The sequence below is a fragment of the Oncorhynchus gorbuscha genome, linkage group LG19, assembly GCF_021184085.1.
Source record: "Oncorhynchus gorbuscha isolate QuinsamMale2020 ecotype Even-year linkage group LG19, OgorEven_v1.0, whole genome shotgun sequence".
Taxonomy (NCBI): Eukaryota; Metazoa; Chordata; class Actinopteri; order Salmoniformes; family Salmonidae; genus Oncorhynchus; species Oncorhynchus gorbuscha.
The window spans coordinates 39,220,868-39,233,143 of NC_060191.1; the positions used below are offsets into that span (position 1 = coordinate 39,220,868).

General features: G+C 46.4%; 1 protein-coding gene and 1 non-coding gene across 8 annotated transcripts in view; both read left to right on the forward strand.

Annotated features, from left to right (window-relative positions):
- Positions 1–12,276, forward strand: part of LOC124004756 (rap1 GTPase-activating protein 2-like) — a 128,821-nt gene that overhangs the window by 12,536 nt on the left and 104,009 nt on the right. For 3 of the 7 annotated variants that reach the window (XM_046313511.1, XM_046313521.1, XM_046313517.1), the window contains exons 1-2: positions 1,170–1,386; positions 5,755–5,790. Coding sequence is in view for 1 of the 7 variants with exons in the window: in XM_046313525.1 (XP_046169481.1) it covers positions 5,755–5,790 (36 nt within the window). In the remaining 6 variants the exon portion in view is untranslated. Of the gene's footprint in view, positions 1–1,169; positions 1,387–5,754; positions 5,791–9,989; positions 10,052–12,276 lie in introns of those variants that run through there. The other 4 variants (XM_046313514.1, XM_046313525.1, XM_046313523.1 and 1 more) reach the window with 3 other exon arrangements.
- On the forward strand, positions 6,053–6,128 carry trnaa-ugc. The gene has a single exon. It is a non-coding gene; the product is annotated as a tRNA-Ala (tRNA).

A 12,276-nucleotide genomic window follows, 5' to 3' on the forward strand; every position in this document is an offset into this window, starting at 1 on the left:
GACGTTTGGGTTACAGTGATACCAGATACTAGACAGTGTGGAAAAGGCTGTGGTGTTTCTTATGTTGAATATTGGAAAAAAAACTTCATTTCAATACAAAGAAAACAAGTAAAAATCATAGTTGTTTGTTTATTTTAGTCCTAAGAATGTGGCAGAGCTGGAGCAGGAAGGACCCTCCTTTTGTTCACAGTCAAATTGGATCTGTGTTCCAAATGGCAACCTATTCCCTATATACAGTAGTGCAATATATAGTGAGTAGGGTGCCATTTTTTTTTTACACATCCTGGCTGTCTCACGGGTCCTGGTTCATTCAGAGCGGCAACTTTGCAGCTCCTACAGTATGTACTGTATGTAGATGGTTATATATATATACATACAGGGCATTGGGAAAGTATTCAGACCCCTTGATTTTTCCACATTTTGTTACGTTACAGCCTTATTCTGAAATGTATTGAATTGTTCCCCCCCATCAATCAACACACAATACCCCATAAAAAGCTTGGTGTTCAGGCCAAAAGAGTTCAATCTTGGCTTCATCAGACCAGGCCGGAAATCAGACCAGATCAGGCTTCCATTCAAAATTCAAAATCGACAGTGTCTGATATGTCTGAAGCAATGAATGAACAGTACACTTGAATGTGCGGTACATATTCACGGTGTGTGTCGTCTGATGTGACTGTATTGGCAAGGGCCACGTTGATAGAAATAAATCAAGTCGTTTCCTGATGAAGACCGCCCTGGTAAGTCCAGAACAGAGGAAGTGACACCGGCTGTGGCAACACTTCCTTCCTTCTTGCGGGGCAGGTTGGGTGACTCCGAGAGGAGGGAATGTGGGTGTGAGGGACAGTTCGGTTCTGTCTCACAGCTTCGTGGACAACAGGTGTAGACTAATAGTGAACCTGGCGCGTCTTTTTCCAACAGTGCAGAGTTAAAGATCAAATAAAAAGACCAATAGTTACACGACAAGTGAATACACAGGGAGTGTGAAGTCAGTGTGGATGTGTGTGCGTACGTAGGCATATGTGGTGTGTGCTGGAATCTGTGTAAGTAAGTGTGAGGGTGGAGTCCAGTGTGGCGAATTGAGAGAGAGAGAGAGAGAGACAACAGATGAGAATGTCTGGCCCCTCCCAGCCCCATACTCTCTCCTCCCCTCTGTGTGGAGCTGAGTTGTGTGCTGAGAAGCTGAAGTGCCAAACTGTGTGCAGCGGCAGGACAGGTGAGGGAGGAGGGAAACAGAGCAGGACTGTCTACACTTCTTCAAAGGCCGAGAGAGTGAAAGAGAGAGGAGCGGGATACATTTTAAAAAAACAGTGAGAGTGACAATCCCACTGCCCCTGACAGAATGCTGAGAAGGAAGAGGAGTGTATCCTTCGGGGGATACGGCTGGTACGTTACCTTAACACTCGTACGGCTGGAGGCGTGTGTGTGTGTGTGTGTGTGTGTGTGTGTGTGTGTGTGTGTGTGTGTGTGTGTGTGTGTGTGTGTGTGTGTGTGTGTGTGTGTGTGTGTGTGTGTGTGTGTGTGTGTGTGTGTGTGTGTGTGTGTGTGTGTGTGTGTGTGTGTGTGTGTGTGAATTCAGCAGTCTGCCGTTGTTCAGACTAGAGCTGAATGTGTTTTGAAAGGAAGGATGGGTGGAGGGCTTTGTCTGTTCCACTTTGTGTGTGTGTGTGTGTGTGTGTGTGTGTGTGTGTGTGTGTGTGTGTGTGTGTGTGTGTGTGTGTGTGTGTGTGTGTGTGTGTGTGTGTGTGTGTGTGTGTGTGTGTGTGTGTGTGTGTGTGCAACACTTCTGCAGCAGTTTGCTTGGCTGCTGTTCTGTCTCTGTACTGTCTCTACCAGGGCGAATGATCAAAGACAGTTGTCAATGAGTTGCTTTGTGTTCTTGTCCTCTCATCTGTAGGACTCTGTTTGTGTTTCTCTCGTGGCGTTTTTTTTTATCTCGAGTGCAGAAAATGTGATCGCTTTTTGTCTAATGACACAAAGCAAGACACCCTGCCTCTCTTCTGGGTAAAACAGCTGAGGAATGGGACCATCCATGAGATCCAAATGACCACATGTTTTTAAGCTTCACAGCTTTGGTTTATAATTATAGAATTATATTGTTTATGTAAAACAAACTCATATTTTGGGGTAGACAGTTGAACTTAGATCATGACGCATTTCTAAGTCATATTAATTTAAAAGTAAATACCAGATTGCCACTTTTAAGTGAATCTCTTACGCTACTTGTGTCAGCTCATGAATGCATGTATGATCTCAGTTTGCAAGGCCTATATGACATTTTCGTGTGTGAGAGTTAGTTTTTCCTGAAAAGTGAAAAGGCAATCGCCTCAGAAGAGAGAAACGCTGACAACGTGTGGCGAATGGAGCTTGGCTTCACGCCTGCACACACTTCACTTCAGGTACAAACGCACGCACGCACACACGCATGCATTTTGTGTGTCACTGTTGCTGTGTCCAGTTCACCCAACAGTACACATTTTTATTGTACCTCTGGATAAGCACATCTGATTCAACTAATCATCAAACCCTCAAAGAGTTGAAATAGGTGTTTATCCAGGACTACAAAGGAAATGTGTACTGTTGGGTGAACCGGAGGACCAGGGTTGGGAAACGCCACTCACTGTAGAGAGACCATGAGACAGTTGGTGAACTACCCTCTCTCAGCTCACCTCAATGTATTACTGCATTGATGCTGTCAACCCACCATGTAGTCAATAATGGATTACACTCAAACCACTTCCTCGTGCTGAAACAGGCTGGCTGCTGCCAAGCAGGCACAGTGTTGACTACAGTAAACCCAGAGGTTAAAAGGTGCTGAAATGAATTACTGCATCCACTCTCAAGTAGTGGCTGTTTGGATTCTTGCTAAGCTACATCTTTCTACTGTTGCTCTAGAGCTGGGAACACAGTTATCTGTGGCCTGCCAGGTCTATGCCAGCTTGCTGTTGTGGTGGCATTTCTGAAGATCAGGCTGGGCATTAGAGAGAGACTGAGGGAGGGAGGTAGGGAGGGAGGTGTCAGGCCCATCAGATGGCGAAGGAGAGAGAGAGAGTAATGAGGGAGGAGAAGAAGAGGTAGCATAAGGAGAGTTCGTGGAGGAGAGGCATATATCATGGCATTAATCATCCATGCCATCTGTGGTGCTGAGACACAATGTTGTTTTTGATGGAGGAGTACCTCCAGACTGCATCTCTGTGTATTTATAGTAAGACACACACACACACACACACACACACACACACACACACACACACACACACACACACACACACACACACACACACACACACACACACACACACACACACACACACACACACACACACACACACACACACACACACACACACACACACACACACACACACACACACACACACACACACACACACACACACCATATGGAGAGGTGTAGCCACAGGGTGTGTGCAGGCTTCTTATCAGACAATGTTCTTGAGTTGGTGTATGTATCAGCCTTGTGGTCAGGGCAGGGCCACTTCCCCTCTCTATACGAGCCTCCAGAGATACAGCCCAATAAAGCCTACATCATTGTCCCTGAGTCTCATAGTACACAGCCAGTGTAAGGCTGGCAGGGTGGAGACAGCAGAGGAGGGTGGGGAGGCTGACTGGGCTATAGAATGACCACACTGTGATGCCTCTTACAGGGGGGGGGGGGAGTGAAAGAGGGGGGGCTTTATGGTTGTTGTTGACGAGTGATGATGATCACAGAGAGGCCATTCATAGAAGCATCCAGAAAGATGATGGTGATGATATTCAAAGCACTCTGGACAACATTCAACTGATATTTGTTTATGTCTGAGATGACAAGGAAGCTGGAATAGACATCAAATGGCATCTGATTACCTACAGAGTACACTACTTCTGAACAAGGCCCATCGGGCCCTGGTAAAAAAAAAAGTAGTGCACTATGTAGGGACAAGGGTACCATTTGGGATGCATAGATACTACTTGGCTATGTGACATAGGGCTTGTAGTTAGGGAGCATAGGTGTACTGTGCTAGGAGTCTTGACATTTTCAGGTCAGTTGTCATGAAGGTCATTCATGGTTGTGAGAGGTGTCCACTCATGTCTGTGATGGCATTATGCAGGCTTCACCGCACACAGACAAAACACAATGCCCACCAATAACATTACCAAGAGAGAGATATTTTATTTTATCTTATTCGTTTTTACAATGTAAAACCAAAGTGATTTTCAGCCTTTAGAATGATCCAATTAACAGGCAGTGGTTTTTAACCATCATTAAAATCATTCAATCGTTGTTTTCAATCGGGTGTTTCCTTATAGAAAATGTTGAAATTCCTATTTTCTTTGTCGATTTCTATTTGAATCACCAGAGTCTGGGACTGAAGTGAACGAAGTACGATATCAACTGCTCTTAAAAAGGTCCAACAACTAGCGCCAGCCATAGTCACTGTGTGAGCAGTAGGGGGTGAATGACTGTTTTTAAAGCTTTCTAATATAGATGTAAATGTTGTGGATGGTTTATGAATGTCTGTTATTGGAATCCGCTCAGAGTTCATTCTTGTTGACTGGCCTGTAAAATGTGTTTGTGTTTGAACTCCATGCATCTAAAAAATGAATTTTTTTACAACACTAATTATTTAATCTATTACATTGGAAGGTACCAACCATGTTGCGCCTGTTAGCGCCACATAATTAAGTGATAACATTGACAACATCATATTTTGTTTCATGACCAGTAACCTCCCTCTCTCTCCCCCCTCTCCCCTAACCCCCCCCCTTTCTTTCTTTATTTCTTTCTTTCTTTCTCTCGCTCTCTCTCTTTCTCGCTCTCTCTCTCTTTCTCGCTCTCTTTCTCGCTCTCTCTCTCTCTCTTTCTCACTCTCTCTCACTCTCGCTCTCGCTCTTTCTCTCGCTCTCTCTCTCGCTCTTTCTCTCTTTCTCGCTCTCTCTTGCTCTCTTTCTCTCTCTCTCTCTTTCTCTCTCTTTCTCTCTCTCTTTCTCTCTCTCTCTCTCTCTCTCTTTCGCTCTTTCTCGCTCTTGCTCTTTCTCTCTTTCCCGCTGTCTCTTTCTCGCTCTCTCTCTCTTTCTCTCTCTTGCTCTTTCTCTCTCGCTCTCTCGCTCTCTCTCTCTCACTCTTTCTCGCTCTTTCTCTCTCTTTCTTTCTCTCACTCTCTCTCTTTCTTGCTCTCTCTCTTTCTCGCTCTCTCTCTTTCTCTCTCTCTCTCTTTCTCGCTCTCTCTCTTTCTCGCTCTCTCTTTCTCGCTCTCTCTCTCTTTCTCTCTCTCGCTCTTTCTCGCTCTCTCTTTCTCGCTCTCTCTCTCTTTCTCTTTCTCTCTCTTTCTCGCTCTCTCTCTTTCTCGCTCTCTCTTTCTCGCTCTCTCTCTCTTTCTCTCTCTCGCTCTTTCTCTCTCGCTCTCTCTGTCACTCTTTCTCCCTCTTTCTCGCTCTTTCTCTCTCTTTCTCTCACTCTCTCTCTTTCTTGCTCTCTCTCTTTCTCGCTCTCTTTCTCTCTCTCTCGCTCTTTCTCCCTTTCTTCCTTTCTCTCTTTCGCTCTCTCGCTCTTTCTCGCTCTTTCTCTCTCTCGCTCTTTCTCTCTCTCGCTCTTTCTCTCTCTCGCTCTTTCTCTCTCTCTCTCTTGCTCTTTCTCCCTCTTTCTCTCTTTCTCGCTCTCTCTCTCTCTTTCGCTCTCTCGCTCTTTCTCTCTCTCACTCTTTCGCTCTCTCGCTCTCTTGCTCTCTCTCTCGTTCTCTCTCTTTCTCTCTCTAGGATTGACAAGTCTACCATCGCAGCACTGAAAGGCCGGTAAGTGTTCCATTGACACTGAGCTTAGAGGAGCCGACATTCACTGTGATTTAATCTCCACTGATCTATACACTATTTATTTATCCACAGTCATGTACTCTCTCTCTATTCTACCTTCCCTTTCTGCAACTGTTTTCCCCCTTCGCTGACTGCCTTGTGGGAGTTCATAAACTGTGATGCAGGGGCTGTCGCAGAACATCTGCATTCACAGAGATCGTTAAAAGGAGGGGGAGAGCGAGAAAAGCAGAGAGGGGGAGAAGAAGGTCCCGTGTGGCTTAGTTGGTAGAGCATGGCGCTTGCGACACCAGGGTTGTGGGTTTGATTCCCACGGGGGACCAGTATGAAAAGAGTATGAACATTTATGAACTCACTGGAGAAGAGCGTCTGTTAAATGACATAAATGAGAGAGAGAGAGAGAGAGAGAGAGAGAGAGAGAGAGAGAGAGAGAGAGAGAGAGAGAGAGAGAGAGAGAGAGAGAGAGAGAGAGAGAGAGAGAGAGAGAGAGAGAGAGAGAGAGAGAGAGAGAGAGAGAGAGAGAGAGAGAGAGAGCTTGGGCACATGCTTGCCTAAAAATGCGTGGGTTGGTGGAGAAATGCTGGCACACTCCATGCGTGATTAGTGACAGCCATGCTTTTCCAGCATTAGAGTTCAGGATTGTGTGAAGCTCCTCTCTTAGTCATTCCAACCTCCTCCATAGTTGGCTCCACATATTGGAATACGGGCTTGACCCAACAGAGCTGAGGGAAAGCGATGTGTCTACCTGAGTGGAGGAGGACTGGTTTGGGGAGTCTTGCTAATAGGGCATGGGTGGCCCATTCAATCCGGGTCGCAGGAGGTTTGAGTAAAGTAAAAAAATATGTATATATATAAACCATATAAACGTCCTCTCACTGTCAAATGCACCTGACATTCCTGTCATGCAGGAAATCGCGCACAGAACGAGCAGTATGGCTGGTGGCATTGTCATGCTGGAGGTTCATGTCAGGATGAGCCTGCAGGAAGGGTACCACATGAGGGAGGAGGATGTCTTCCCTGTAACACACAGCATTGAGATTACCTGTAATGACAACAAGCTCAGTCCGATGATGCTGTGACACACCGCCCCAGACCATGACAGACCCTCCACCTCCAAATCGATCCCGCTCCAGAGTACAGACCTCAGTGTAACGCTCATTCCTTTGACGATAAACGTGAATCCGACCATCACCGGTGGTGAGACAAAACCGCGACTCGTCAGTGAAGAGCACTTTTTGCCAATCCTGTCTGGTCCAACGACGGTGGGTTTGTGCCCATAGGCGACATTGTTGCCGGTGATTTCTGGTGAGGACCTGTCTTACAACAGGCCTATAAGCCCTCATTCCAGCCTCTCTCAGCCTGGTACGGACAGTCTGAGCACTGATGGAGGGATTGTGCTTTCCTGGTGTAACTCAGGCAGTTGTTGTTACCATCCTGTACCTGTCCCGCAGGTGTGATGTTCGGATGTACTGATCCTTTGCAGGTGTTGTTACATGCATTTTTCCACTGCGAGGATGATCAGCTGTCTGTCCTGTCTCCCTGTAGCGCTGTCTTAGGCGTCTCACAGTACAGACATTGCCATTTATTACCATTTATTCAAGCAGATGAGCAGGGACCCTGGGTATCTTTCTTTTGGTGTTTTTCAGAGTCAGTAGAAAGGCCTCTTTAGTGTCCTAACTTTTCATAACTGTGACCTTAATTGCCTACTGTCTGTAAGCTGTTAGTGTCTTAACGACCGCTCCACAGGTGCATGTTCATGAATTGTTTATGGTTCAATTGATCAGGTATGGGAAACAGTGTTTAAACCCTTTACAATTAAGATCTGTGAAGTTATTTGGATTTTTATGAATTATCTTTGAGAGACAGGGTCCTGAAAAAGGGACATTTCTTTTTTTGCTGAGGTTATATACAGTGTATCTTGTATTTTATGAAATGGTATATTCAAGGCTCCCTTGTAAAAGACACGCTGGTCCCAATGGTAACTTATTAAAGAAAGGTCAATAATATACTGTTTATTCCTTTTTTGTGTGGGAATGATTATTGTGGGTTAAAAAATCACTCGAGGCCACTTCAACATCTGAGACTAGATAGAAAGGACCTATACAGTATGTTTATATAAATTATAATGGACCTATATATTTATAGAAATTATAATGGACCTATATATTTATAGAAATTATAATGGACCTATATATTTTCAAATAACTGCCCTCATTCTGGCCCGCAATTCATTTTGACAGACAAATCGGTGCCAATATAGCTGTGAATTTCGAAATCCCGATGTGGCCCTCGAGCCAAAAAGTTTCCCCCACCCCTGTAATAGAGGTTGCCGTAGCGATGAGAGGAGCATTTTGCGGTAGAGATGTGTTAGTCTGGGTTAGTCTCCCATTGGACAAGAAAATGGATCCTGATTCTGCCTCACAACCCCATAGCTATTCATAGCCACCCAGGGGATGACCGAGTTCACTGCCACGCACAAATAAACACTCTCATCAATTATTTGTTTCTCTCGTCTTCTCTTTCTCTTCCTCTCGTTTGTACATCTACCCTTTCCACTGTCTCTGTCACCTTGATGTTGAGTAGCAACAGGAGGTGGAGTTTAAAAGGAGTGTACCCTGCTCTGTGATCCATTAGAGACCTCCAAATTGAGGGCTGCCTTCCAAATGGAACCCTATTTCCCTGCATAGTGCACTACTTTGGACCAGAGGGCTGTGGTAGTGCACTATAAGTAGAGCACTGTGTAGGGAATAGGGCGCCATTTGGGACGCGCCCAAGGTGTATTTTAACATGCCGCCCCACACAGGATATGCTAAATAAGGTTGGCCTGTTGCCTATCTGTTTAGTCTGTGGCGGTCCAAGTGTATTATGCTGTTTGGAGTGCGCCTGAATATGAATGAGGTAGTCGTGACTGTGACTGTGGACCGTGCTCCTGCTGAAACGACACTGACGAGTGCTGGTCAACTGGCTGGCTGGGTTTTTGGGCTGCTGGGTTGCGTGTCTGTGTGTGTCTGTCGAAGGCCCCTCCAAGCGAGGTCACGTATACCAGGCATGTTGGTGAGAGAACAGGGGGCAGTGGTGGAGGGAGTGGGAGGGAGAGTGGGAGGGAGTGGGAGGGAGAAGGGGAGGGAGAGGAGAAGGGAGAAGGGGAGGGAGAGGAGGAGGGGAGAGGAGGAGGGAGTGGGAGGGAGAAGGGGAGGGAGAGGGGAAACATCAAAGCAGCTGGCTGCAGGTGTCTGTTGTTCACAGGCTGCTGTAGTGCTGTAGCTCTCCCCCTGCCCCTCCCCCTCCTCCTCTCCCTCCTCCTCTCTCCCCCCCCCCCTCCCCCTCCTCCTCTCCCTCCTCCTCTCTCCCCTCTCTCCCCTCTCTCCCCTCTCTCCCACTCTCTCCCCCTCTCTCCCCCTCTCTCCCCTCTCTCCCTCTCTCTCCCCTTTCTCCCACTCTCTCCCCCTCCTCCTCTCTCCCCTCTCTCCCCATCTCTCCCCTCTCTCCCACTCTCTCCCCCTCTCTCCCCTCTCTCCCCCTCTCTCCCACTCTCTCCCCCTCTCCCCCTCTCCCCCTCTCTCCCACTCTCTGCCCCTCTCTCCCCTCTCTCCCCCTCCCCCTCTCTCCCCTCCCTCCCCCTCTCTCATCTCCCATCTCTCCCACTCTCTCCCCCTCTCTCACAGCTCTCATTAAAGCCCTCTGTGTGTGTTTTTGTGTGGAATTATTTTTATTTTTTTGTGCGCTTGCCCATTTCTCTGAAATCCCTAAACAAATTCTGGACAGTCAAAGCCTATTTAGTAGTGTGTGTGTGTGTGTGTGTGTGTGTGTGTGTGTGTGTGTGTGTGTGTGTGTGTGTGTGTGTGTGTGTGTGTGTGTGTGTGTGTGTGTGTGTGTGTGTGTGTGTGTGTGTGTGTGTGTGTGTGTGTGTGTGTGTGTGTGTGTGTGTGTGTGTGTGTGGCTTACTTGCATGTCAGAGCAGGTCAGTGTGGATTTGCTGATGGACCAAGCGGGCGATGCTCCTGGGGATATGTGAGGCTGGCAACAACTCCCTCCCCCCTCTCTCTCACCCTCGCTCCCCTGCCACTACAAAGTGAGCGCTCTGCATTCAATTTGCACCAAAAGCACACCACCTCATTAATAACACCATAATCAGGACTGAGTGTGTGTGTGTGTGTGTTTATGGGGGGATAGGGAGGACAGAGGGTTGAAAGGAGGAGTGAAGGTCGGGTAACTCGCACCGAGAAAAGATGCCTCGCAAAATGTGGTGAGTTCTATCTCTCCTTTCTCTGTCTGTAAATGTGGTGAGTTCTATCTCTCCTTTCTCTGTCTGTAAATGTGGTGAGTTCTCTCTCCTTTCTCTGTCTGTAAATGTGATGAGTTCTATCTCTCCTTTCTCTGTCTGTAAATGTGGTGAGTTCTCTCTCTCCTTTCTCTGTCTGTAAATGTGGTGAGTTCTATCTCTCCTTTCTCTGTCTGTAAATGTGGTGAGTCCTCTCTCCTTTCTCTGTCTGTAAATGTGGTGTGTTCTATCTCTCCTTTCTCTGTCTGTAAATGTGGTGAGTTCTATCTCTCCTTTCTCTGTCTGTAAATATGGTGAGTTCTATCTCTCCTTTTTCTGTCTATAAATGTGGTGAGTTCTATCTCTCCTTTCTCTGTCTGTAAATGTGGTGAGTTCTCTCTCTCCTTTCTCTGTCTGTAAATGTGGTGAGTTCTCTCTCTCCTTTCTCTGTCTGTAAATGTGGTGAGTCCTCTCTCCTTTCTCTGTCTGTAAATGTGGTGAGTTCTCTCTCTCCTTTCTCTGTCTGTAAACGTGAGTTCTCTCTCTCCTTTCTCTGTCTGTAAATGTGGTGAGTTCTCTCTCTCCTTTCTCTGTCTGTAAATGTGGTGAGTTCTATCTCTCCTTTCTCTGTCTGTAAATGTGGTGAGTCCTCTCTCCTTTCTCTGTCTGTAAATGTGGTGAGTCCTCTCCTTTCTCTGTCTGTAAATGTGATGAGTCCTCTCTCCTTTCTCTGTCTGTAAATGTGGTGAGTCCTCTCTCTCATTTCTCTGTCTGTAAATGTGGTGAGTCCTCTCTCCTTCTCTGTCTGTAAATGTGGTGAGTCTTCTCTCCTTTCTCTGTCTGTAAATGTGGTGAGTCTTCTCTCTCTCCTTCTCTGTCTGTAAATGTGGTGAGTTCTCTCTCTCTCCTTTCTCTGTCTGTAAATGTGGTGAGTCTTCTCTCTCTCATTTCTCTGTCTGTAAATGTGGTGAGTCCTCCTTTCTCTGTCTGTAAATGTGGTGACTTCTCTCACTCTCCTTTCTCTGTCTGTAAATGTGGTGAGTCCTCTCTCTCTCTCTCCTTCTCTGTCTGTAAATGTGGTGAGTCTTCTCTCCTTTCTCTGTCTGTAAATGTGGTGAGTCTTCTCTCTCTCCTTTCTCTTTCTGTAAATGTGGTGAGTTCTCTCTCCTTTCTCTGTCTGTAAATGTGGTGAGTCCTCTCTCTCTCTCCTTTCTCTGTCTGTAAATGTGGTGAGTCCTCTCTCCTTTCTGTCTGTAAATGTGGTGAGTCCTCTCCTTTCTCTGTCTGTAAATGTGGTGAGTTCTCTCTCTCCTTTCTCTGTCTGTAAATGTGGTGAGTTTCTCTCTCTCATTTCTCTGTCTGTAAATGTGGTGAGTCTCTCTCTCCTTTATCTGTCTGTAAATGTGGTGAGTCTCTCTCCTTTCTCTGTCTGTAAATGTGGTGAGTTCTCTCTCTCTCCTTTCTCTGTCTGTAAATGTGGTGAGTCCTCTCTCCTTTCTCTGTCTGTAAATGTGGTGAGTCCTCTCCTTTCTCTGTCTGTAAATGTGGTGACTTATCTCACTCTCCTTTCTCTGTCTGTAAATGTGGTGAGTCCTCTCTCTCTCTCTTTCTCTGTCTGTAAATGTGGTGAGTCTTCTCTCCTTTCTCTGTCTGTAAATGTGGTGAGTCTTCTCTCTCCTTTCTCTTCTGTAAATGTGGTGAGTCCTCTCTCCTTTCTCTGTCTGTAAATGTGGTGAGTCCTCTCCTTTCTCTGTCTGTAAATGTGGTGACTTCTCTCCCTCTCCTTTCTCTGTCTGTAAATGTGGTGAGTCCTCTCTCTCCTTTCTCTGTCTGTAAATGTGGTGAGTTCTCTCTCTCCTTTCTCTGTCTGTAAATGTGGTGAGTCCTCTCTCCTTTCTCTGTCTGTAAATGTGGTGAGTCCTCTCTCCTTTCTCTGTCTGTAAATGTGGTGAGTCCTCTCTCCTTTCTCTGTCTGTAAATGTGGTGAGTCCTCTCTCCTTTCTCTGTCTGTAAATGTGGTGAGTCCTCTCTCCTTTCTCTGTCTGTAAATGTGGTGACTTCTCTCACTCTCCTTTCTCTGTCTGTAAATGTGGTGAGTCCTCTCTCTCTCTCCTTCTCTATCTGTAAATGTGGTGAGTCTTCTCTCCTTTCTCTGTCTGTAAATGTGGTGAGTCTTCTCTCTCTCCTTCTCTTTCTGTAAATGTGGTGAG